Here is a 26,092-nt window from a genome sequence, read left to right as displayed (position 1 = left end):
AACATGGAGCGCAAAGCATGGAGACGTTGGAGGTTTTCTTTAAAGTATGAAATCAACGACGCCTTGAACTTCCTCTGCCGCCCTCGTGAGTTTGTTAGCCGTTACGATATCAAATATCTTAATAATTTCGTAGCTCTGTAGATCTTAGTCACTATTACTTTTATTTAAATAAGTAAGTATGTAGGTATGTATTACAATTCAATGCCAAATATCGTTAAAGTAGCTGATGCCTGATAATATTATCACTTGTTGGGCAATTTATACTCAGTCGAAACAATGTGTTGCTTAAAGGTAATTGTCTTTAGGTATGTATGCTATTTTATGGATTTTTTTATAACGGTGACATAAAATTTCAAAGTGAATTATCAGTTTGCCTTAGCTGTTATTTTTACGACTAATGTTTAAAAAAATCACGAAGATTCCGATATCTTTAAATGTTGGTATAAAGTTTTAAACGAGAAAATTAAAATAATTATACAAATTAATATATTTTATATTATTAGTGCATTGATAGCAGTCGTACGCGGAGAGCGGCGATTCCCCGACGCATTTAAGTTCGGGGCGGCGACCGCATCTTATCAAGTTGAAGGCGCCTGGAATGTTAGTGGTGAGTAAATATTTATGCCACATTAATAATTAAAAATTCGAATCAAATACTATAGGAAACTTCCTTGAACATTTAGCGTGCGTGATACAGCGGAAACTTTATTTATATTTTACAATTTATGTGTCGTACATATAGTTTTTTTATTTGTATTTCGTTGAGGAAAAGTGTTACTGTTACTTAACAACAATATTTTTTTGTGTGTGTCCAGTTGTACATACGGCCAAGGAAAACATTGAAAGAATGTATGTGAACAGTTTTAAATCCAAGAATCGACGGCGTGTGTATCAAATTTTTTGATAGCCATCTTCTCCTATTCAAATCTTTAATTAAAAAGAATTAAACAGCTGTAGAGGCACTGAACTCCTTTCAAGACAACAGTTAATACATCTTATGGTAATGAAATAATCTTTTAATAAACAGACAAGTCAGCTAGTATATGGGATACCTTCAGTCACAACAACCCTTCAGCCATAGTCGATCAGTCAAACGGCGATGTGGCCTGTGATTCCTATCACAAGTGGAGGGAAGACATTGACCTAGCTTCTCAATTAGGACTAGATTTCTACAGGTCAGTATTAGATAAAGCTATAAAAACGTCTTTACCTTTGAAGCTGGATATTTATACTTTAAGGTATTTTTTATGAGATATGCTTTTCAATCCAGGTAACATTTCAAATTAAAATTCTCTCGTTTCTATGCCAATTCAGAAGTGCTATACATGCTTCGCCACGTATGTCTCTCTGTTGATGATTTACGCCCGAACCCAATAATTAATCCACAATCTCAGATTGTTTTCAAGATTGTGGATTAATTATTGGGTTAATTGAGATCAGACCGTGACGGCCGATCGATCTACATCCCAATAATTAAACTCTTTTTCTAAGATAATCCATTTTTGGCACGGATAGAACGAAATATCTTCACTCTTTACACTCACATTTGTTAATCAATACAAACCAATTAAAGTAAATAAAACCGTACAAATAATATTAAAATATTCATGGGTATGTTTTAAACATATCAAATACCTTTTTAATTATTTTAAAAACTGGTGTAAGTTAAAATTTTAAGATTTGACAAGACAAGAAGACATTGGCTCAGTTGAACTGTCATTTCCATACAAAGGTCTACCCCTATACATCGATCTATTACAACCCGTCGATTGGTTATTGTGTATCTCAGATGGTGAAAAATGGATTGAGAGAGGTTATTGGGTACTTATCAGCTTTAACATTCACTTATCTAGCTTTTTTATCGTTCTGATGCTTTAATAATTTTTTATCACTACCTCCAAGTGAGCAAGCAAGATTCGCCGTTATCGATAATGGTTACCGTTTGTTAATGTTTGGGCGGTTGTATTTTCTATATTTCTATACCTATGTTGCCAAAAATTACCCCAATTTTACCGAAACAAAAATCTAAAAACAAATAACTGAATTTGAAAGTAACGCTTCAGATAAAATTTATTTGTATTTAACATTGCGTGCCAATTTATCGATAATTACAGCTTTTAATATATATGTATTAATATATATATATATATATTATATTCTACAAGCTATTATATTCAATCGACCAACTGTATAAAGTTTACCTTAGAGCATACATGTTGACTATCATTTTTCGTATACATATTATGCAACAGACTTATGGCAAGAAATTTTCATATTTATATTTCAGAGATATGTGTGACATGTTGCCGTGGTAAATTTACGATTTATAAACTCCTATAACGTTTTTTTTATTATTTTTAAACAATACATATGGTATAACATATTTCAGATATTTTTATATATTTCAGATTGTCATTATCATGGCCGCGACTACTGCCAAATGGTTTCTCCAACTACATAAGCGAAGACGGCAAAAGATACTACAATGACGTTATTAATGGCCTTCTTGAGAAGGGAATAGAACCAGTTATAACTCTCTACCACTGGGATTTGCCGCAGAAGTTGCAGGATCTGGGTAAATGTTATTTTTACATAGAGTAGACGATATTGGCCCAAGAACCTACTATTATACTCCTTGGTTAGATGAAATTCGTAACTATGACTTATTAAATCTGTCTGCTATAATTTTGATTACATAGAAACATTTATACATCATTTATTTGTTTGAACCTACTATTTACAATTGTACAACACAATTCTAGAACAAGATAAACAAAAACACAGCAAGTAGGCTATAAAGACGCGCTTCCTTGTGGTGCGCTAGCGCACTGGAAACGCGTGTCTAATATTATCTGTACTTAAAGATATTAAGTTGAATAGGTAAATTGCTCAAGCCCTCAAATCTTTGTAATTATTATAAATAAATAGTTTTGTATAGTTTATTTTTGGAGGAAGTTTAGCTTAGCATACAGATATGCAGTAAGATAATATCGACTAACCTTATGCAGTAGGTATACACTATCTTGTTTATATCTTTATTTTTTTTCTTTAGTCTATGACCGACGCGGTTAAAACCACATGTCAGCCGGTAAAATGTGTGAAATAAAATGTCTGCAATCAAATCGGCGAAAATAGTACTTCAAAGTCCTTATAACTTTATGTTTCTATTCCTTATACGTTGTTTGTGTTATGTTACATACATCCTGATAAAGAAATGTAAACAATTTACTCTATTGTTATCGATTGTTTAATTAAATAGAGAATACTTAAATCTCTTTGCATGCATAATTTTAGTTGTCACAATTCGTGATGTTCCTGATTTCAATACATGTTTAGTTTCTGTCTCTCTCTCTCTCTCTCTATATATATATCAAATATATATGTATATATAGTTAAACGCCTAGTTGCCTTAGATTCCAATCCGTTATCAACTAAGCACTTCACGCGTCCCTCTCTGACACACTTTGGTTGCATTGAGATGAAAAGAGGCAAAAATATTAATACATTTTTAAAATTTTCGTTTCAGGTGGTTGGGCCAATCCTCTCATAGTTGAATGGTTTTCGGACTATGCTCGCGTGGCATACGACCTCTTTGGTGATCGCATAAAATCCTGGATTACTATCAACGAGGGTATTGTCGCTTGTGAGGCTACATACACCATGGGATCTTTTGCCCCTGGTGTATATAGTCCAGGGTTCGGAAGCTACCTGTGCAATAAGAACGTGCTGTTGGCTCATGCGAAAGCTTGGAGGCTTTATGACGAGGAGTATAAGCCTAAATATGGGGGTAAGGATTTTCTGTTTACAGTTAGATCATGTATGACGGTTATCTTTCGGACACATCGTAAATTTAATTTGACAGATAGAGACGACATAATATTTAGTTAACAGTGCAATTAGTCAAATTGAATGGATTAAGATTTTACTGTTGATTTCAATGCTTTAACGGCGTGATCTATCTTTGATTCGCTGTATTACCTACCTCTTTATTGACCGTTGAGTGAACTGACAAAAGTTCCAGTCTCTTTGTTAGTGACGATGCCAGTGAATTTTTATATTATTCAATTGTTATCTTGCTTTTCCTAATCCATTCTTAATGTTTTGATTTTTTTCCGTGTGTGAATTTTGCTGCTAGAACAATCCTGTTTGTTTCTTTTTTCTGTCTTTTTGTATTAATCTAATGATTAATATATTCGATAATACAGCATATAATTAGATGAAAACGATGAAAACCCACTTTTAATTCTTTAGATTTATTTTATTTTTTAAACAAACTCAAACTCAAAAATATCTTTATGTACACTCATGAACGTCAAAAAAAAACAAATTAAATTAATTGTAAATTTACATTTACAACCAGTTCGCAAGTCAAGGGCGTACAGCGGGTAAGAAGAACTGGCAAGAAACTTTACGCCATTCTTTTAAACGAAATTGTTTTAGGAAAAGTATCACTGACTAATCAAATTATTTGGGCTCAGGCACACTCAGAGGAATACGAAGATTTAACCGCTCTTGTACTGCAGATGAATGTAAGATTTTATATTATTGCTACTATCTTCCAACGATACAAGTTAGGTAAGATTTCGTTTAGTTCCAAATTCAGGAAGGAAAAAAATACGTTTATTTTGGAAAATAAGATCATCATGGTATCAGTTATTCCACGTCATTAAATTCGAGCCTGTTGGTATCCCTACTCATCGGCAAAGAAGACAGAGGGTGTTGGCCGAGAGAAAAAGCCGGCGTAAAAATCTGTCGGTACTCTTTTGAAAAAAAAAAACAAAACATCAAACATCTCTACAAAATTCTACAAAATTTAAAACAAATATAGCAAAAAAATTAGAAGTAGCCTGCCCAGCACTAGTCCCAGGCCCTTTTATCTACTAGATAATCACTAACTTTATAGTAAGCCTTTTTACACAGCTTTTCTTTAATACATTTCTTAAATTTAATAAAAGGCAGAGATAAAAGAGCCGAAGAGGGAGGAATTGAACGAAGGAAATGAAACACTTCTTATATTTACTATACAAAATATAATGTATTGTCACTTTTCGATGACGGTAGTTCATAATTATATTACATAGATCACATAGAATTACTTATTAATACTAAGAGGCTGCCTGCCTGGACTTGCTTTCAAAGTTTCTTAAAACTTAATAACTGCTATAACCACCTCGAGTGCTATATTTAGTTTCATCTGCGGCATCAAACCCTCGAAGAGTATTTAAAAATATGACCTTTGGTATGGGTTCACCCCTTTAAAATAGAACATCTATTACTATTTGGACCACAAATAAACATAATTTTCCTGCCAGCTTAGTTAGTTGTTTTATCCGTATTTTATGTTTCTGGATATGACATTAATTTTTTTTTATTTTTATAGGCTGGGCTATACTCCCATCCAATCTTTTCGAAAGAAGGCGGTTGGCCTCCATCAGTAGAAAAATATATCGCAGAGAAAAGTGCCCGGGAAGGCTACACTAGATCCAGATTGCCACCGTTTACCACCGAAGAGATCGATTTTGTTAAAGGTAGATAAATTCAGTTTAAGTATGGATAAAGCAATACCATTCGAAACCTTAATTTTGTTCTGCAAATTACACCTTAATGTTAACCGATAAAGTGACTTGTGTTTTCTTTGCTAAATATTTACATTTTGGAGAATAAATCACATTCATTAGGAATTCACTTAAACGAGAATAACTCACTTTTTTAAAGGTATAAATAATATTAGTATTTTTTAATTTATATATTTGGTCCATGGATTATGAAGAAAAATGTATGTTATTTTATTTCTTGTCTTCCTCTCAATGTTATGTATTGGAAATTTTATTTTATTTCACCTTTTTATAACTCTACGTTATTGAATGAACCACGCCATAATTAATTATTACCAAATACTAACGACTTCTTTAACATGATTCGTGATTTTGTAGGAACATTTGATTTCTACGCCTTGAACTACTATACCGGCCGGTTAATCAGAAGTCCGAAAGACGGGGAAAAAATTGGAGAGTGGCCGTTATACGGCTGTGAAGAAATAAATGCCTTCATGGAGCCTGCGCCTGTGTGGCCACCAACATCTTCTGATTGGTTCTTTGTAAGTGTCACGGATAATACTGTATTAATACAATATAAATTGCAGGAAACAAATAAAATTCTCGATATTTATAAGTAAGAGTGTAAATAATTTTTTACAGATTTCAAATGAGTTTAAAGATTTTGAAAGTTAGGATAATGATAAATAAAATCGACGACATTTGGTTTCATCGTTTAGTCATTTCATATTTATACAGAAGTTTGTCCAGGAGTACCAGCTTACACCAATTACTGGATAAGCATATCGGTTCCGGTAGCCTCGTGGGCGTTTAAGGCTTCCATGGCTTAAAAAAATAAAAATAAATCAGTGCCGCTACAACCTCTTTAGGTCCTGGCCTCAGATTTCTGAATCTGTTTCATGATCATTTTAAAATGTAATAGGCAAGTAGGTGATCAGCCTCCGGTGCCTGACACACGCTGTCGATTTCCTCGCGATATTTTCCTTTACCGTTCGAGCAAATGTTAAATGCGCACATGTATGAAAGTCCATTGGTGCACAGCCGGGGATCGAACCTACGACCTCACGTATGAGACTCGTACGCTGAAACACTAGGCTAACACTGCTCTGCACTGATAAAGAGGCTTTTTATAAAAATATTTTGTAAAATTTGTGTATACGATAACTAGAGTACTTTTCCATCAGTACATATGTGAAACTAGTCTATACAACATCAACTAACATACCTACATAACCTAAACTAAACAATTTGTGAATTGCAGGAATATCCAGAAGGATTACGACTTCTGCTCTCCTGGTTGAAAAAGAACTATGGGGACTTGGAATATAGAATTATGGAAAATGGTTATGCCAGTGATAAACGGGACCTTAATGATATTGATAGAGTTAATTATTATAAGACTCATTTGGAACAGGTACGTACGAATTGAAAAAAGTACTTGGCACTGCCAATTATTTATTTTAGAAGAGATGAAAGACAGGACAGGCTCATGGATGTTAAGTGATACGGTAGCCCACGTACACCGACACTGCTATACACTGCACCGTTAACAAGTGCGTTGTCGGTCTTTCAGCAAGTTTTGGGTGGTAGATCGGTTTAAATGACAGTTATCCGATGTTTTCTGCCAAACCCAAATTATAATTGAAAGCATGTTATTAAGGACTTCTATTCCAAAGACCCATTATGGTTATGTACTTCATTCTAAGAATGAAGAAGATGGTTATAATTCCGGCTGTTTAGGAAAAAATAAAAATAAATTCTTCTTCATAAATTTGCGGAATATGTATTACAAAAATACAACCTACGAGTTATGTTTAAGATTTATCTGGCTGGAGGGCGACTATAAAAACTATCTATCTCTATCAATGTTTATGTGTTTAATAATGTTTGGCAGGTGTATCTTGCCATAACTGAGGACAATGTAAATGTAACTTACTACACGGCTTGGACGCTTTTGGACAATTTTGAGTGGGTCGATGGTTACGTGTAAGTATTAGTTTTCATAATATGCTGAGAAAGATAATCCTTAGTTTTCTGATTATTTCGGTATCAGGGAGTATTGTTACAAGCTAGGGGTACAGATAGAAAAGCTAGATCTTTAAGGGTAAAATGGAAATAATGCGCGTAAAAAAACCCTTATTTCACGCACAAAACATTATCACTCAAAATGTCAGTAATCACGCCCTTAACAGCCATTAATCACTTAGCTTCGTCTGAAAAAAGGTTTTAGCATCCTGAAACGACATTGAAGATCTTTTGATACGGTCATTTCACCTTGTTAGTAACATTTGTCAGTTGTAGAAAAATCAAGAAAACTGTTAAAGAATATTATGTAAATCATAGATGTTTCTGTGTTTTATTATTTATTGCTTTCAATGTCATTAAAAAGATTTACTTAGGGCTTGTTTCACAATGTATGGATAAAGTACCAAATAGCTATGCAACACATAAATTATTCGAAAGATAAAAGTTCCGAATAAGATACTCCGTGTTTCATGACAAATAGCGCTATCTGACAGTCGTGAAACGCAAAAATACTGTTTATCCTATCAATTATTAATAAATAGCTTATTTGGAACTTATCCGGACATTGTGAAACAGGCCCTTAGTATTTTTTCAGGAAAAACACAAATTAAAACAATTTTTGTACTGTCGAAACAACAAAATCTATGTTTCTATAATTAATTTCTGTTAAACGTATCACTTGCGTAAATAATACTATGTTTTTTCTGAACTTCCTTTCTAATACGTGTTATTTTATAATACATTAATATATATTAATTGTATTTTCAGATCGAAGTTTGGCCTCATTGACGTGGACTTTACAAACCCGGCCCGCCCCCGTACTCCACGCTCTTCCGCCTACTATTACGCCAATGTTATATCTACACGTTCATTGTATGACGATGACTTAAAAACTAATCCGGGAACTTAATGCTAAGACTCAGATATTTTATATCTCCATAGAAATTGTCAGAGGTGTATTAAATTGTTCCCTTAGTTGGTTATTAAATATTATATAGTTGCAAATTGATATAAGACAACTAATTACTGAATAAATTAAATAATATTTATCAAATAAATCAACCATAGAGATAATTTAATAGACTCTAAGTACGGCTGTATATTTAGGCCGTTTGTTAAATAAAATGTTACCGAATTTTTTGTTTTATTTCCCTTAATAACGTCACTTGTCTATGACCTTGTTAGTACCAAGAACACATTACTGTGACAGTATGAACCAGGTGTTCATATAGTATTTCACAGTACAGAACGTGTTCAAGGTTATTTTGGGGAAGGGTAAGAAAGAATGTTTAGAATGTTTGGGATACACACACGAAGAGAGATGAAATTGCTGACAAATTGACTGCCTCGATCTACCTGGTGTTAATACTATTTTCTTTAACAACCCATTCCATATTGTAATTTGATAACTAAGACGAAAAATTATGTGAAATGGTGCAAAACCGAAAGACGTTTTTAAAATAATATGCGTGTTTCAAATCCAAAACACATAGTTATAAAGTTATAGGGAAAACAAAATTTGAATTTGTAACACAACTTATGGCCAGACTAGTAGATATACTCAGTCGTAACAATGTGTTGCTTAAAAGTAATTGTCTTTAGGTATGTATGTTATTTTATGGATTATTAATAACGGTGACATACAATTTTAAAGTGATTTAAAACAAAAATTTTAATGTAAATAATCATTTCATCTTTGCTGGTATTTATACATATCTTTTAAAAAAAATCATTAGGTTCTATCTATCTATCTGTCGATTTATCCCGATATCTAGCCGTGAGCGCGAAGGTAAGTTGGGAGTCAAACTTCCATACTATACTTGTTTCTTTAAATTTTAATATAAAGTTTTAAGTGAGAAAATTTTAATTATTATCTAAATTTAATATATTTTATATTATTAGTGCATTAATAGCAGTCGTACGCGGAGAGCGGCGATTCCCCGACGCATTTAAGTTTGGGGCGGCGACCGCATCTTACCAAACTGAGGGCGCCTGGAATGTAAGTGGTGAGTAAATATATATAAAATAATATATATATATATAAATATATGTTAACAACCATACCATTATTGAAAATTCGGATCAAATACTATGGGAAAAAAATGCTTCCGCTTCTTTAACAGTGTGTGTGATACAGTGCAAACTTTTTTTTAAATAGAACAGGGGGCAAACAAGCAGGAGGCTCATCTGATGTTAAGTGATACCGCCGCTCATGGACACTCTCAATGCCAGAGGTGTCGAGAGTTCGTTGCCGGCCTTTTAAGAATTGGTACGCTCTTTTCTTGAGGGACCTTAAGTCGAATTAGTTCGGAAATATTTCAGAGGGCAGCTGGTTTATTGTGTGTGTATAATTAAACAGTTGTGGATGCACTGATTTCCTTTCAAAAAATCTTATGGTAATAAAATAATATTTTAATAAACAGACAAGTCAGCTAGCATATGGGATACCTTCAGTCACAACAACCCTTCAGCCATAGTCGATCAGTCAAACGGCGATGTGGCCTGTGATTCCTATCACAAGTGGAGGGAAGACATTGACCTAGCTTCTCAATTAGGACTAGATTTCTACAGGTCAGTATTAGATAAAGTTATAAAAACGTTTTATTCTATTTACCTTGAAGTTAGATTTTCATTGTATTATAAGATACATTTTTTATTTCAGCTAATGAAAGTTACCGAATTATCCGTACAATTTTGGTGTTTTGTATTGCCTACGAAAGCGTTTTGTACTGCCTATCGGGTGTTAAATTTTAGCCTCTTTAAAAAAAATGTCTTTATTTTGGAAAAAGTAGAAATAGGGCATGGGACGGTAGGTACGTTAGGTGACGGTGAGCTGTAACTCCTGTAGCTTTGCCAGTCTATCGTGAAGTGTGAGTTAGCGCTTTGTCGTTGGTTAGCAGAGCGAAGAGCGATTAACCAGTCTTTGTTGCTGAATTAGCTTCATCATCATTGTTTGCAATTCTTAGCAATAGATATCTGCTGTCCCTGTTTCGCCATTCGGTGCGAAGCTCTGATGTATAAGTCCAGCACTTCTCCATTTCCAGTCACCGTCATCTTTCTATGAGTATTATTTTTTTACCGCACTCATTAATTAGAAGCAGCCAGTCTTGTATTGCGAGGGATATTAATTTCCTTGAATTTATCTCTCAGAGCTTCCCTACATTTTACATTATAGGCTGCACGAATAGCCCGCTTCTGCAGGATGAAAATAGTTTCGACATCAGCAGCATGACCCCATAATAATAAGCCATGATCTCTTACATCGTGTACACCCACGTAATATCTAGTTTTTTTTATATTTCGGATTTGACCAGCCCCGCTGTAAGATCAGCAGATTTCTCTGGATCTACTTCCACTATCGCCTTTAACTCAACTCAACATTTCCAGATTAAAAACGAACGACTGAACCAATAATGAACCGTATCTACGCAAGCAGTAGTTTAGATAGTTAGTTAATCGTTCGTTTTGATTGGTATTTCTCCGAAGGAACTAATATTCGAAAGTTGTACTAATTTTCAGTTTATCTATGGTACCAAAAACTATCCCATTTTTACAAAAACAAAAGACTGAATTAGAAACCAATAGAATTCAGCTTCGTGCCAATCCATTGATAAATAATTAAATGTGTACATACTGGTTATTAGAATCACCTGTAACCTATTATAATCAATCGACCAACTGTATAAAGTTTACACCTGAGCATACAAGACTAGCTCTTTTGCATAATGGAACAGAAGATTTTAAAATATTGGCAAGAAATTTTAATATTTACATTTCGACGATGTAATTTATTGTTATGATAGCAATTAAAATCCGCTTTCATACTTAATCAAAAAGAAAATGATCTAAATAAATTTAGGTATCTTGGCTATAAAAAAGATAACAAGAGGCTCTATATATAGATTTTAGATTATTTTTATAGAATACATATGTTTAACATCTATAACGAAAAAATCTTTAAATTCTGATTTGACGTCGTTCAAACTTTATATTTCAGATTGTCATTATCTTGGACGCGGCTACTGCCAAATGGTTTCTCCAACTACATAAGCGAGGACGGCAAAAGATACTACAATGACGTTATTAATGGCCTTCTTGACAAGGGAATAGAACCTGTTATAACTCTCTACCACTGGGACATGCCGCAGAATTTGCAGGATCTGGGTAAATGTTATTTTCACATAGAGTAGACGATATTGGCCCAAGAACCTACTAATATACTTCTTGGTTAGATGAAATACGTAACTATGACTTATTGAATCTATCTGCTGTAAGATTACATAGGAACATTTATACATCATTTATTTGAACCGACTATTTACAATTGTACAACGCAAATCTAGAACAAGATACTGTTAAACACGGCAAGTAGGCTTTATAGACGCGCTTCCTGGTGGTGCGTGTTTCATAATATTTGTACTTACAGATATTAAGCTGAAGAGGTGGTTAGCTCAGGCGCTCAATTCTTTTTTATTATTAATTAAGAAATATTTATGGATAGGTTATTTTTGAAGGAAGTTTATGAGTCTAACATAAACCTACGATCGATGCGGCTAAAACCGCATGCTAGCTAGTAAAAATATGTTAAATAAAATGGCTCTAATTAAAGCGGCTAATAGTAGTATAGCATTCAAAGTCCTTTTAACTTTATTTATCTATTCCTTATACGTTGTTTGTGTTATGTTACATACAGCTAGATAAAGCATAGTGTAAATAATTATTCTATTACAATTGGTTGTGTCATTAAATATAGAATAGTTTAATATCTTTCCATGCATAGTATTTTATGTTGTCAGAATTTGTGATGTTTCTAATTTCAATATCTTTAGTTTCGATATAAATATGGTATATATATATGGTACTCACTCTCACTCAAGTATGTCAAAAATGTATGTATTAGATTTGCCATATGAGAGTTACTACTAGCAACTCTGATATTCTTGGAGTTTATTTTTTTATAATAGGAATCTTTTACCGTCAGCTTTGAAATCCGGACACTTTATTTAGCTAAACTTCGAGTCATTTTATTCATAGAAATTCCTTGTCTGCTAAATGTCTCGAAGAGAATATGGGAGAGAGGGTTTTTTTAGTTAAACGTCTGCTTACCTTGGATTCTAAACTTTATGAACTAACCCCTTCATAAAAATATTCAGTGTTACTATTATAACATCATACGTACCTCTCTAACACACCGTAGTTCCGCTGAGATGAAAAGAGGCAAAAAGATTAATACTTTTTTAAACTTTCGATTAAGGTGGTTGGGCCAATCCTCTCATAGTTGAATGGTTCGCGGACTATGCTCGCGTGGCATACGACCTCTTTGGTGATCGCATCAAATCCTGGATTACCATAAATGAGGGTATTATCGCTTGTGAGGCGAGCGCTGGTGTATATAGTCCAGGGTTCGGAAGCTATCTGTGCAATAAGAACGTGCTGTTGGCTCACGCGAAAGCTTGGAGGCTTTATGACGAGGAATATAAGCCTAAATATGGGGGTAAGGGATTTGTATTAAAAAAAATAATACATTTATTTTTCCTAATCTATATATTTATAATGATTTGATTTTGTTCCGTGTGTGAATTTTGACAGGATTGTCTTAACAGGTGAAAGTTCACACGTGTGTGTGTTTTTTTGTTTCGTTTCGACAGCAATTGATTACACAAAAATGTAAGCTTATTTTTCTTTGCCGACATATTTTTAATTCTTTATATTGAATTTTGGTAAAATGAATTTTTTAGGAAAAGTATCGCTGACTAATCAAATTTTGTGGGCTCAGGCACACTCAGATGAATACGAAGATTTAACCGAGCTCGTGCTGCAGATGAGTGTAAGATATTATATTATTGCTACTATCTTCCAACGATACAAATTAGGTAAGATGTTTCCGTTTAGTTCCAAATTCAGGAAGGAATACAATTAAGGAAATGTGGCACTTCTTAAATTTTGTATACACTTTGTATTGTAACTTTTCTATTACCATACTGGGTGCCTGAACTTGCTCGTTTGCTCATAGTTCCTGGAAACATAACTCCTATAATCACCTTGACAGTTACATTTAAATTCATCTGACCATTGGTAAGGTTCAGCCCTCACAAGTAGATGTTATCAGCATCATAAATAAATAAAAAACATCATTTTCCTAGACTGCTAACTTTATTAGCTCCATATAATTAATTAGTTTTCTGGATATCAAATTAATAATACACGTTATTATTTTTTTCATTTTCTATAGGCCGGGCTATACTCCCATCCAATCTTTTCGAAAGAAGGCGGTTGGCCTCCATCTGTAGAAAAATATATCGCAGAGAAAAGTGCCCGGGAAGGCTACAATAAATCCAGATTGCCACCGTTTACCACCGAAGAGATTGATTATATTAAAGGTAGATAAATTAATGTTAAGTTTGGATTTATAGAAATACCATTCACAGCCTTAATTTTGTTCTGCAAATTACCTACACCTTAATGTAAATCGATAAAGTGACAATTTGGGTTAACAAAGTAATAGTTTTAAGTGTTTCCTTTACTAAATATTTACGTTTTGTAGAATAAATTTTATCACATTTATTAGGAATTCACTTAAATGAGAACTACAAGTATTAACTTTTAATGGTTATAATTAATCTTAGGTTTCTTTAATATATTATAATATGTATATTGTTGAGGGATGATGAAAAATATATAATTTTATTCGATTGGGGCTCCATCTATAATGAGGCTCATGCCGGGTGCAATATACACATCCGTCTTTCGCGCAATTTTATGTATTGGAAATTTATTTACACCTTTAATAACACCGGAAATTTATACTTCACCGTTTTATAACACTTCGTTATTGAATGAACCAACTATTTACTATTACCAAACACTAACGACTTCTTTTACATGATTCCTGATTTTGTAGGAACATTTGATTTCTACGCCTTGAACTACTATACCGGCCGGTTAATCAGAAGTCCGAAAGACAGGGAAAAAATTGGAGAGTGGCCGTTATACGGCTGTGAAGAAGTAAATGCCTTCATGGAGCCTGCGCCTGAGTGGCCACCAACCTCGTCTACTTGGTTCTTTGTAAGTTTCATGGCATATAATACTGTAATTATGGGGTGGGTAACACTGGTTTATAACTGGCCAGTTAGAATCATTGCTAATGAAAACTTTTTTGTATTCGCTTTACGAGCCCTGAAGATGCGGTGAAAGCGTACTAAAATGCCATAGAGGAGACCCTAAAGAAGAATGGGGCTACTGCTTTTCTCAATGGTTCCATCGATTGCGACGTTGGTAGGGAGGAACGGAGATTACGGCATTTTAGAATTATAATATGATTTTAAGATGAAACCAAATGGTTTCATCATAATTATACAGTAATTTGTCCAAATAACACCAATTATTGGAAAACCATATCGGTTTTTCAGGGTAACGCCGTAGGTGTTTAAAGATTTCATGGCTCTAGTTTTTCTATAACATTGTGCTTTTTATAAAAAATATTTTGTAAAATAATTAGAGTACTTTTCCATCAGTACATATGTGAAACTAGTCTATACAACATCAACTAACATACCTACATAAGCTTAGCTAAACAATTTGTGAATTGCAGGAATATCCAGAAGGATTACGACTTCTGCTCTCCTGGTTGAAAAAGAACTATGGAGACTTGGAATATAGAATTATGGAAAATGGTTATGCCAGTGATAAACGGGACCTTAATGATATTGATAGAGTTAATTATTATAAGACTCATTTGGAACAGGTACGTACGAATTAAAAAAAAATACTTGACACTGCGATTTATTTTAGAAGAGGGGATAGACCGACAGGAGGCTCATGGATGTTAAGTGATACCGTAGACTATGGACACTGGCACTGCCAGAAGGTTCGCAAGTGTGTTGCCGGTATTTTTTCGTATTGGCACGCTATTTTCTTGAAGGACTCTAAGTTGGTTCAGCAATACTTGAGTGGATTTGTTTAATGAGTTGATCTTATTGACATCTGCGTGTAAGTTGAATTAATCTATGGTTATAGATGCGTCTATTTTAAAATATGTTTAGGGTCTGTTTCACAATGTATGGATAAAGTGTCAAATAGCTATGCAACACATAAATTATTCGAAAGATAAAAGTTCCGAATAAGATACTTCGAATTTCATGACGTATAGCGCTATCTGACAGTCGTGAAACACAAAAATACTTTTTATCCTACCAATAAGTAATAAATAGCTTATTTGGAACTTATCCGGACATTGTGAAACAGGCCCTTAGTTTTTTTTAGCTAGCCCTATACAAAAAAATAGAAATAAAAATCTTCACAAATTTGTGGAATATTATAAAAATACCACCTTAGGTAGTAGTTAACTCAAAAGTTTAATTTGGCCGGAGGGCGACTATTAAAACTATCTGTAGCAACGTTTATATGTAGTATATTAATAATGTTTGGCAGGTGTATCTCGCCATAACCGAGGACAATGTGAACGTAACTTACTACACGGCTTGGACGCTTATGGACAATTTTGAGTGGACTAATGGTTACGTGTAAGTAATAGTTTCATGATATGCTGAGAAGATTTTAACTCATTTCACTATGTAATCGATAAATAATCTTAAGTTTTACCGTATCAGAGTATTGTTACGAGCTAGTTTCTCGTACAGAAAAGATTTTTTAAAAGTAAAATAGAAACTAATGCGCGCCAAAATTCAGTAATTTCACGCACAAAATACTGTCTCTAATTATTTCAATTAACGCGGACTTATCAGAAATTAACCACTTAGCTTCATTATCATAACTTCGCCTGATAAAAGGTTTTTGTTACATGCATGCATGCATGTAACAAAAACCTTGCTTCAAAACGAAAATAAATCACAGTTTTTTTAGCTTTGTTGTTTTAGCTGTTGGAAAAATCAAGAAAACTTCGTTGCAATATTATGTGAAACATAAATGTTTTTTATTAGTTACCTACTAATTGCTGACATTATAAAAAGTTTGAGTATTTTTTTCAGGAATAACATGAGTAAAAAGTATCAGTGAAATTGTTAGTCAAGCACATAGTGTGCTCAAAACTATCATATAATTTAAAACAATTTTTGTACTGCCGAAACAACAAAATCTATGTTTCTATAATTAATTTCTGTTAAACGTATCACTTGCGTAAATAATACTATGTTTTTTCTGAACTTCCTTTATAATATGTGTTATTTTATAATACATTACTTAATATATATTAATTGTATTTTCAGATCGAAGTTTGGCCTCATTGACGTGGACTTTACAAACCCGGACCGCCCCCGTACTCCACGATCTTCCGCCTACTATTACGCCAATGTTATATCTACACGTTCATTGTATGACGATGACTTAAAAACTAATCCGGGAACTTAATGCTAAGACTCAGATATTTTATATCTCCATAGAAATTGTCAGAGGTGTATTAATATGTTTTAAAACAATCACATTAAATAGTTGCACAGAGATTTAGATAGCTAATTACCGAATAAACTAAATAACATTTACCAAATAAATCAACCATAGAGATTATTTAATAGATTCTAAGTACGCCTGTATATTAAAGAAAATGTTACCGATTTTTTTGTCTTATTTTTCTTTATAACATCACTAGGGCCATGAAAAATTACTCAGAAATACTACGCGAGTATAATATGATGCCTGCGTGTTCATAAAAATAATAGATTTATAAATACTTTAAAAATGTTCGTGGTCACTCTGCGAATTATTATGTACCTACATATTATTGGTTGATTAACAGCTTATTATATACTGTTAGCTACTGTTGGCAGTAATAAAAATGATAATTCTGCTTTTGTTTTTATTACAATTTCCTTAAAAAGTCTTATAGCGCTAGGACCCCATGTACCAAGGGTCTCCACACCGAATGGGACAACATGATATTCAGACCCTACACCCCTCTATTAGCAGGCTTTAGATTTTTCACCCGCATCAGCTCTGTTGTTGGTTCCATGTAGATGGGAAGTGGCCAGTATCTGAATAGGTTGCATCCGATATCAGCACCCGGCCTATCATCCATGGAATAATTTGATTGTTTTCGTCTGTTTTTGCGTCTTCGCATTCAATAAAAGGTGTATCTGATAAAATATCAATGATGTTAATATGGTGTATTTAACGGATTTTAATGGCGAATACCTCGAAGTTTAATAAAGTTTTAGTTTCTGAGGTTCTTGGGAAAAGATTGAGGTTGCAAATCGGCAGATTAGGGCTATATTTGCTGCCTGCGCCCGATAACGCATTATCTCGACAGCAGGCATAGTTAAATATTTAATTGTTAGTGTATATGTGACACACAAAGCTAAATATGGAAAGTACCTATTCAATCGTTGATCGTTCTCATGATACAATATAGGCTTGTCATTAAATTCTTTAATACATTTAAAATTAACCAAACTAACGACAGTTGCCTACATTTATTTTAGGTTAATTCTTGTTTCCGGTGATTTTAGCTATCTTCACTACTATTCCTTCCGTGTTGAATGTACCGTTAATGAAATTGAATTCGATTTCATTCGACTATTTATGTAACTTTTGGAGTTTACTTGCACATTCTGCAATATGACTACAGTGCCAGCTGTCATATTTAGGTAAATATATATATTTATTTTTAGTATTCGTAAATATATGTTGCACTAAATATAAGCGTCAACTCGGGCGCCTGAACGAGCGTAGTTCAACATAGTCATATAATAATTAAAATGTGTTTGAGCTCAAATATGGACTAGGATCAGTTTAGCTGGAGTTCGGAAGAATTCGATTTTGCCGCTTTGAATGATGAAGTTACATTGATTTCCGGCAGATTCCGAAAAATCCAGTGGGGTTAAGACAGGGAAGTAGTCACTGGTATCAGTCAGCGTAAAATTAAAGTTATAGAGTGACAGAATCTGTGGATAGAGCAACTAGTTCAGCGTGGGTACTTTGCTTTTTTAAGAACCTGTAAGATTCTTAATTTGGACAAAATCCTCTTGAGTTGGTGGTTCGTGAAATGCAAGAGGTATTTGAATTAAGTATAGTTTGTCTATACTTGACAAATTCCACTCTGTAACGGTTATTGATCGTGTAAAAATAATTTAAACAATCAAATATACAGTACTAACAATTTTCTTAAGCTATATAGTAATAGTAAAATAATATGGGAATTTTTTTTTTAAAGTTTAAGCATTTCCTCGCTGGATTGAGATTATTTCTAGTTGAGCGAGGTACCTATCTACCAGGCACCAACTTTAATCTCTTATTAGCGTCTGTACACTGGAACCCTGCGTCTTAAGAATCTCTACTCCAAAGGGAACATCATCCAAGTTGAAAGAAATACTCTTAAATTTGAGGCGTTTATTATTAATTGATTAAATTTTTACATTCAAATTTGATTTTAGTCTCTGTTTTAGCTTAACAATACTTAGCTGTGTGTGTGATGGAGCGAAGACTTTTCCACCAGGGTTTAAGTTTGGAGCCGCTACTTCTTCTTACCAAGTGGAGGGCTCATGGGATTCCGATGGTAATTTCTTTATGAATAGCATTGACCTGCGACCTGCGAGTGAGATGGCTATAATCTTTTTTTAATTTGGGATATGGGAAGTTTTGTTATATGGGAATCGATTTAAAATAGAAAGCGAAAGAAAAGAAAATAACTCAAAAGATAAGAATGTCATAAGTTCATATATAGTGTAGTGATTTATGACCGTTTCAATAGCACATACTAGAAAATTTGATTTTTCAAAAGTTAATTTCTTTTTTAGTCTTCTTCAGAGCAAGTGTATTCATTTAGTACAGTTTTTAGGCGTTTTGGGACTGGTTCTAGCACCATTCTATTATATCCATGTACGAATGGTGACAGGCACTACAACTCTTTATGCGTCTTGGATCATTTATCTAATCATATATGCCTTATATGCCATTATGTAAAATCTTTTTCCTCTCAGAGGTCAGAATCGCATGCTTATCAACTGGTTTATCGATGATCTAAAGCCCATGTTCTAGAACGTTATTAGAACTTCAATCTAGTTTCAAGAGCGGTATCAGCATTCTTTTCTTTCTATAAGAACTTTGACGTATTAGACAGCGGTGAAGACGTGATTGTGATTTGAGATATGAGTTAGAATATGGACCTAAGGTCAGGCTGCCAGAGTCTGAGCTTGGCAGAATATATATTTTTTAGGTTTGGTAGACTTGTATTCGATGTGGTACGATATTGAGTGGTTGTTAGACCTCATTAAATCTAACTGAAAGCAAAATACAGCCTTTCAGAGGCTCGTCTTCTCACCAGTTTTCCCATAACGTAGCCCCATGCATTTAAACGATCCCTGACAGTGTATGTTATAACTACGAAGATAAGGCAAAAAATATGTATTAACAGGCAAAGGCGAAAGTATTTGGGATCGCTTCGTACACAAATTTCCTGAAGCTATAATTGACAATTCGACGGCGGATGTAGCTGCCGATTCTTATAAAAAATGGAAAGAAGACATCAGAATAGCTTCGGAGATGGGACTGCAGTTTTATAGGTAAAGGCTCATGTCTTGATAATAGCTAGTTGATGCAGTTTTTATAGATAAGAAATAAAAAATAACTATATGCAAAATATCTATATTCATCTGCATAAACCATGCTTCTATTTGAATTGGCTTGGCTTGATTCTCATTGGTCCACACTGTCTAGTAACAAATCTGTAATTTTGTATGGGAAGTGAGAGACAAGCAAATTACTCCATCAGGTACACATATTACATTTAATCCCCTCTTGCCTGAACGCATAGTACTGTATGTTTACTTTAGCGAAACCTTACTAATTTTAGACCCAAAAGGTTATTCATTGTAGATAATTCAACATAAATCAATTAAACAGTATACATATTTTATAAACTTTTTTTAGGTTTTCAATTAGTTGGCCTCGCATATTCCCCACAGGATTCACAAACAAACCTAACCAAGCTGGGATCAAGTATTATAGTGATTTGATTGATGCATTATTAGATGTTGGTATACAACCAATTGTCACCCTATACCATTGGGAGTTGCCAGTTGCCATACAGGATCTGGGTAAGTATTTTGCAATTTAACAATTCATTAGTCATTTGGTCAAGTATAACCGGCTACTACACAGTAATAAACATGATGGGATGTCGAGTCTACGCCCAAACCCAATAACCTATCTCAATAATTTATGACCATCTGAGATAGACATTTTAATCCAAATATCGATTAAAGATGTGCCAATAACCAATCCATGGATTGTAATAGCAATCTGTCGAAGCTATCCATGGTAGGTCAGAAAGGTGTATGCGGATAGACTTTTGTATGAAAATGACAGTTCAATTGTGGCAATCTCCTATCTTAAGATTTTAACTTACACCAGTTTTTAAAATAATTAAAAAGTTATTGTATGTGCTACTACTGCATCCTAACAGGAAGCACGTATTGTGAAGATCAGAACAACGCATACTGAACTTGGGTCTATTATACGTTACAGGTGGTTGGGCAAATCCTTACATATCAGACTGGTTCGCGGACTATGCCATTCAGGTGTTTTCTCTATACGCTGATAGAGTGAAAATATGGCTAACAATAAACGAGCCGTGGTTAATCTGTGACGTTGGATACGTAGAGGGCACATTTGCTCCAGGAATAAAAGAGGAGCAATTGGGCCCCTATATCTGTAGTAAGAATTTGTTAATGGCCCACGCGAAGGCATACCGGATTTTTGATCGAAACTTCAGGAGTTTGTATGGAGGTAAATATCTTTAACAATTTTGTTATAGAGCTATGAGAGAACAATTTCTGTGTATTTAAATATTACTATATTTTTTAACTTACTACTTACTTCTTCTTTAGGTCGTATATCGATAGCCAATCATTTGCTGTGGTTTGAGGCCGAGACTCCAGAAAACGAGAAATTAGCACAACTTACTATGGAGTACATGGTGTAGTATATTAATTACTTTTGTTTTTGTTATGATACTATTTATTTATGTAGGTCATTTAAAAATACTGTAAATATTTTACCGCTAGCTTCCAAGAGTACATATGACTTAGGCGAAATAATTTTTCTAGGTGGGTCGTTACTGCCACCCAATATTTTCGAAACAAGGTGGATGGCCTCCGAAGGTTGAAAAGCTGATGAAGGATTATAGTCAGAAACAGGGTTACAGCAGGTCACGCTTACCTGCCTTCACTGCTGCGGAGAGAAGGTTTGTCAGAGGTAAGAATAGAAGTTCTCTAGACTATTTCGTAGCTAAGGAAGATACGATCGAAAAGTGGCGAGGTCTAGCGTGTATCACAACGTGGATGTTAAAACATCCCAATTTTTACCATTTAGAATAAAATTTAATAAGAAATATCGTTGTCGGCCTTGCGCGGAATGTGAATATAAGATCTTAAGTCGAACATGCGACATAATCATACTATAATCTTCTTATAATACTATAAAGCTCTCTTTAGGGAAAAGGAGTAGAGGAAGACCACAAAAAAGATGGGAATACGACATTATACAAGTGGCAGGAGCGATGTGGAAACAGTGGCCCTAGAAAGATATGAATGGAAAAGCTTGGAAGAGGCCTTTGCCGACTGACAAACAGATCTGCAGAAATTAAGCAAGATCCAAATTTTAGAATAGTTTTTTTTATAAACTTCTAATACCGAATTTAATATAATAATAATAATAGCCTTTATTCAGATACATTACATATTTTATATACATTTAAACAAATTTTCATATTAATCTAATTCTGGTGCATCTGTGTGCCCTTTTTTGGCAAAGGCCTCCTCCAAATCCCGCCATTCCTCTCTACACTGTGCCACTCTCTGCCATGTACCACCTGCCGTTTCTTTAATGTGGTCAATCCACCTTCTCATTTAATATAATCTTTATTTATGTATGTACCTAAGTCGATTTGAATCACCGGGTGGCCTAATTGCTGACATGCGATTTCTTCCAGGCTCATTATGTATTCCATGGTTTAATAAAAAAAACTTATCAGATTCAAGTACTAGAAATGAACACATAGTTATCTAAAAACAAAATACGAAACTGAAATAAAAAAATATAAAATAAGTAAAATCTAATCGTAGTTTAGTAGTACTTGACTCACAAAGAAACTATATAAATCAATGTAAATACATCTGCCATGATATTACTTTCAGGTACGGCAGACTTCTTCGCCATGAACTACTACATGGGTCTATCTGTGAGACAAGCTAAACCCGGCGAGAAAATTGTGAATCCGATCAAGTCCGGAACGCATGAACTAAATGCTGTGATGACAATTCCACCTAATGCTTATACAAGCGCCACTAGAGTGGTAAGTTCTAGAATTAAAGAGTTTTTGGTATGTTTATACTATCACATGCTATTCTAGCTACATTGCCTTTCCAAACGTGGTTAATAAGTTTTTGTTTTATGAAAAAACTTAAGGTTAAGGTCCTGCTTATCTATTTATTTTTTGTCTTTAGTTTTTGGTACTAAAATTTGTAATAGGGTATCGCTATTTTACAACCAGTATTATACCATTTTTCATGGCTTTAGCAAACGTTTGTTAGTTTTATACAAAATCTATTTCTATAGAAAGAGTTAATTACTTCAGCATGCGACTCTCATTCCTGGGGTCGTTCGCCAGCTGTGTACCAAAGGACGTTCTATCTATATATTTACAATTCGTTCATCGTGAGGAAACCGCCTTAAACCTAAAAAATCGACAGTGTCACACAGAAGGCTGATCGCCTACTTGCCTATAGAATTGACAAAATGATCATGAAACAGATACAGCATTCTGAGGCCTAGACCTAAAAAAGGTTTTAGCGATTTATTCATGTACCTTTGTGACGGTTACTTGGAAAAACGAACCGTAGCACGACACAGTTAGCACCTATTTATTGCGTATTTGTTGAATTATTATCCCAGGTCTACCCTGTAGGACTTCGACGCTCACTGTCATGGGTAAAGAAATCTTACGGAAATTGGGAAATATTTATAACTGAAAATGGTTACCCAACCGCTGGATTGGAGTTGGAAGATTACGATCGAGTTGTTGGATTAAAGGACCATTTGGAACAGGTATATTATAGTATCTCTTAATGTATTGCAATGTTTACATTCATTATGAAATAAGATAAATATATATAATAAATATTGTAAGATATCTTCACTGATACTAGACTACGATTGTAAGATAAACTTTGCAAGAAAGCGCAGATTACGATTTTATTAAAGTTTTTTTTTATTTAATAGGAGGCAAACTGGCTCATCTTATGTTAAGTGATACCACCAACCATGGACATTCATTGCCAGGCTCGCAAATGCGTTGCCGGTTTAAAGTATAGATAAACTTTTTATAGGGGTTTTATCTTTCTAGATACATCTTTCAATATATGAAGATGGAGTTAATGTTATTGGCTATACAGTCTGGGCATTAATGGACAATTTTGAATGGATAGATGGCTACAGGTATTTTGTTTATGTAATATGTAACTTCTTAGTAATAATAATAATAAAAACAATTTGTCGGAAATACAATTTTAAATTAACAATCAAGTTAAGATATTAAATGTCTATTTTCTTTCATATAAGTGAGGTTATCTGTTAAGCAAATGTTCTGTTTTACTGTATATAGAACTGTAGTCTGTGAGGATATGAACCACCGTGATTTGAGGTAGAAAACTCCATTGAGCGAGGAAAGGGCGAGCTATCTATAGACACTTCCTCTATAGTTCTATCTATCTATATATTCTATCTATCTCACGTTATCACTTTCCATGTAAACTCAATAACATTTATATTTGTAGCGTTCGCTTCGGCCTTTACCAAATCGATTTCAACGATCCAGACCGTAAGAGGGAAGCAAAATTGTCATCCAAGTATTACAAATGTGTTATTAAGAACAACTCGTTTGATGTGCCAAAGGAATGCTTTAATATGAGCTTTAATCAGACTGAAATACGGTCGAAGAGGCAAATAAATCTACCGAACGTCCCATTTCTTCCAAAGCCGAGTGAAGTGGCCAATGGTGTTGACTTTATGAAGGAAGTGTATGATAACAGACACTGTATAGCTAAAGTTATGTGTTTATTCGGAAAAATTTTGACACTTATGGGTAATAGGTAGAGGATTCAATACATGGTTTACAAAATTGCGTTACAATTAATTTGTTCAAAATTTTACCTTAAATCATTATTTCCATAGACACTTGGTTGGCGTTAGTGGTAATGGTACCTTAATAGATCTGAAATTAATATTATTTCATCGCTCGAATGTTTAAGAATCACGTAACAAAGTGTGGTTGCCATACAGAGATTAGAATAGTTTCTCGTATAGTTTTCTTTCATAAAAGCCGGAATAAGAGTTATCAATACATTATTATTTAAATTGTAATCGTCAAAAACAACCAAAGGAGCCTCTGAAAATGGGCGTTGGCTTTAAAAATTTACGTGACATAATTGTTAAAAATTAATTCCTAATTCTTACGAAATTTGAAAATTTTGTTCATGTAGTAACAATTTATTGTTGTTAAATAAAGTCTTTAGAGTCTTTTTTCTATGTTACCTAAATATCTTATATATTTAGTCTACGAATGGTCAGCATTAGCAATTTGATACTTGAAGTACCTTTGTAACGTTTGTGTGTTACGTATAATATAAAGATGAGCTAATTAATTTGTAACTGATTATATAAAATTAATATTATAAGCATTATAAATATTGCCTTTATATGATTTTTTACTTAGCCTAACTTATTAGTAGATACCAACCAACATAATATGGAACATATTGCTATTCTACACCATAGATACAGTTTTTCTGAATAAAAACTTAAGTAGGTAATGAATAAAAAAATTCTATCTATTATATATTATTAAAAATTATAAATAAAAATTTTATAGAAAAAAAATATACTTGAGACCAATCAGTATTTTGTTGTATGAGTCCTAGAATGATTATAATTTTATTAATGACGCTATTCAATTGTTTTATTATTATTAACGTTTATTAGAGTAAATATTTTTCTATAAATCATTTATCAGAGTTTTTATGCTATATAGATAATAAATAATTCATCTCGTATTTGAAGCACGTTCACTGTTAATTTCTATTGAATTTTCGATTTCAACCTTCTGTAATTAAAGCTTTTTGCTTATTATTAACTTATAGTTCTCCTTTTCTCTCTCTGTATTTCTGGAGGTTGGCAGTCTGTTTCGTGAAGCGTGTTAGGTCCTGAGCGAAAAGCAAAAACTGGCCATGTCGGCCATTTCCTTAAGTTACGAAGCCATGTTTTTTTTATGGAGGTGGTACCGACCATGGCACAACACACGGAACAGGCTTGCAACTGTTTGTTGTTTAATGTTCTGCATAATTAAAACAATTTACCTAATGTGAATTAAAAGATGATGTTGTGAAAAAGTGATACGAAATAGCTAATCAAATTATCATCTTCTGGTCATCGAGGTTTTTTGAAAGAGATCGCTCGACAGCGATAAGGTACTGTATTTCTGTATTACTGCAACAAAGCGTAAACAA

The 26,092-nt window shown here is 33.7% G+C and overlaps 3 protein-coding genes across 4 annotated transcripts; all 3 read left to right on the top strand.

Annotated features, from left to right (window-relative positions):
• Positions 1-185: 185 nt before the first annotated feature.
• LOC111002712 (myrosinase 1) lies at positions 186-8,715 on the top strand. The gene is made up of 11 exons (XM_045628249.1): positions 186-305; positions 504-607; positions 1,028-1,175; positions 2,409-2,575; positions 3,527-3,787; positions 4,441-4,529; positions 5,381-5,528; positions 5,934-6,097; positions 6,817-6,969; positions 7,450-7,541; positions 8,349-8,715. The coding sequence occupies exons 1-11, from the start codon at positions 277-279 to the stop codon at positions 8,488-8,490; spliced, it is 1,497 nt and encodes a 498-aa protein (XP_045484205.1). The 5' UTR covers positions 186-276; the 3' UTR covers positions 8,491-8,715.
• A 394-nt stretch (positions 8,716-9,109) lies between these two features.
• Positions 9,110-17,382, top strand: LOC123689187 (myrosinase 1-like). The gene is made up of 11 exons (XM_045628250.1): positions 9,110-9,182; positions 9,483-9,586; positions 10,004-10,151; positions 11,578-11,744; positions 12,835-13,074; positions 13,319-13,407; positions 13,813-13,960; positions 14,482-14,645; positions 15,172-15,324; positions 16,011-16,102; positions 16,805-17,382. The coding sequence occupies exons 1-11, from the start codon at positions 9,154-9,156 to the stop codon at positions 16,944-16,946; spliced, it is 1,476 nt and encodes a 491-aa protein (XP_045484206.1). The 5' UTR covers positions 9,110-9,153; the 3' UTR covers positions 16,947-17,382.
• Positions 17,383-17,956: 574 nt separating this feature from the next.
• On the top strand, positions 17,957-25,285 carry LOC111002718 (myrosinase 1-like). Of its 2 annotated transcripts, none has more exons than XM_022272919.2 (11): positions 17,957-18,178; positions 18,965-19,086; positions 19,945-20,092; positions 20,460-20,626; positions 21,057-21,317; positions 21,419-21,507; positions 21,638-21,785; positions 22,727-22,884; positions 23,484-23,636; positions 23,935-24,026; positions 24,365-25,285. In XM_022272919.2, the coding sequence occupies exons 1-11, from the start codon at positions 18,150-18,152 to the stop codon at positions 24,681-24,683; spliced, it is 1,686 nt and encodes a 561-aa protein (XP_022128611.2). In that variant the 5' UTR covers positions 17,957-18,149; the 3' UTR covers positions 24,684-25,285. The 2 variants fall into 2 exon arrangements, with proteins under 2 accessions (XP_022128611.2, XP_022128612.2); XM_022272920.2 differs by having other exon boundaries at positions 17,959-18,178; positions 18,977-19,086.
• Positions 25,286-26,092: the final 807 nt, after the last annotated feature.

Source organism: Pieris rapae, chromosome 5 (assembly GCF_905147795.1).
Source record: "Pieris rapae chromosome 5, ilPieRapa1.1, whole genome shotgun sequence".
NCBI classification, from domain to species: Eukaryota; Metazoa; Arthropoda; class Insecta; order Lepidoptera; family Pieridae; genus Pieris; species Pieris rapae.
Note: the sequence above shows the minus strand (reverse complement) of the source record. Positions and strands in the feature narration are given on the sequence as shown.

Excerpts from the sequence above, each read along its gene's own strand:
- LOC111002718 (XM_022272919.2), top strand. The coding sequence starts at position 18,150 with ATGACTACAGTGCCAGCTGTCATATTTAG. Across the intron at positions 21,786-22,726 it reads GGAGAGAAGGTTTGTCAGAG|GTACGGCAGACTTCTTCGCC; the intron begins GTAAGAATAGAA and ends TATTACTTTCAG. Across the intron at positions 22,885-23,483 it reads ATACAAGCGCCACTAGAGTG|GTCTACCCTGTAGGACTTCG; the intron begins GTAAGTTCTAGA and ends TTATTATCCCAG.
- LOC123689187 (XM_045628250.1), top strand. The coding sequence starts at position 9,154 with ATGTGTTGCTTAAAAGTAATTGTCTTTAG. Across the intron at positions 9,183-9,482 it reads TTAAAAGTAATTGTCTTTAG|TGCATTAATAGCAGTCGTAC; the intron begins GTATGTATGTTA and ends TTATATTATTAG. Across the intron at positions 15,325-16,010 it reads ATAAGACTCATTTGGAACAG|GTGTATCTCGCCATAACCGA; the intron begins GTACGTACGAAT and ends AATGTTTGGCAG.
- LOC111002712 (XM_045628249.1), top strand. The coding sequence starts at position 277 with ATGTGTTGCTTAAAGGTAATTGTCTTTAG. Across the intron at positions 306-503 it reads TTAAAGGTAATTGTCTTTAG|TGCATTGATAGCAGTCGTAC; the intron begins GTATGTATGCTA and ends TTATATTATTAG. Across the intron at positions 2,576-3,526 it reads GCAGAAGTTGCAGGATCTGG|GTGGTTGGGCCAATCCTCTC; the intron begins GTAAATGTTATT and ends TTTTCGTTTCAG.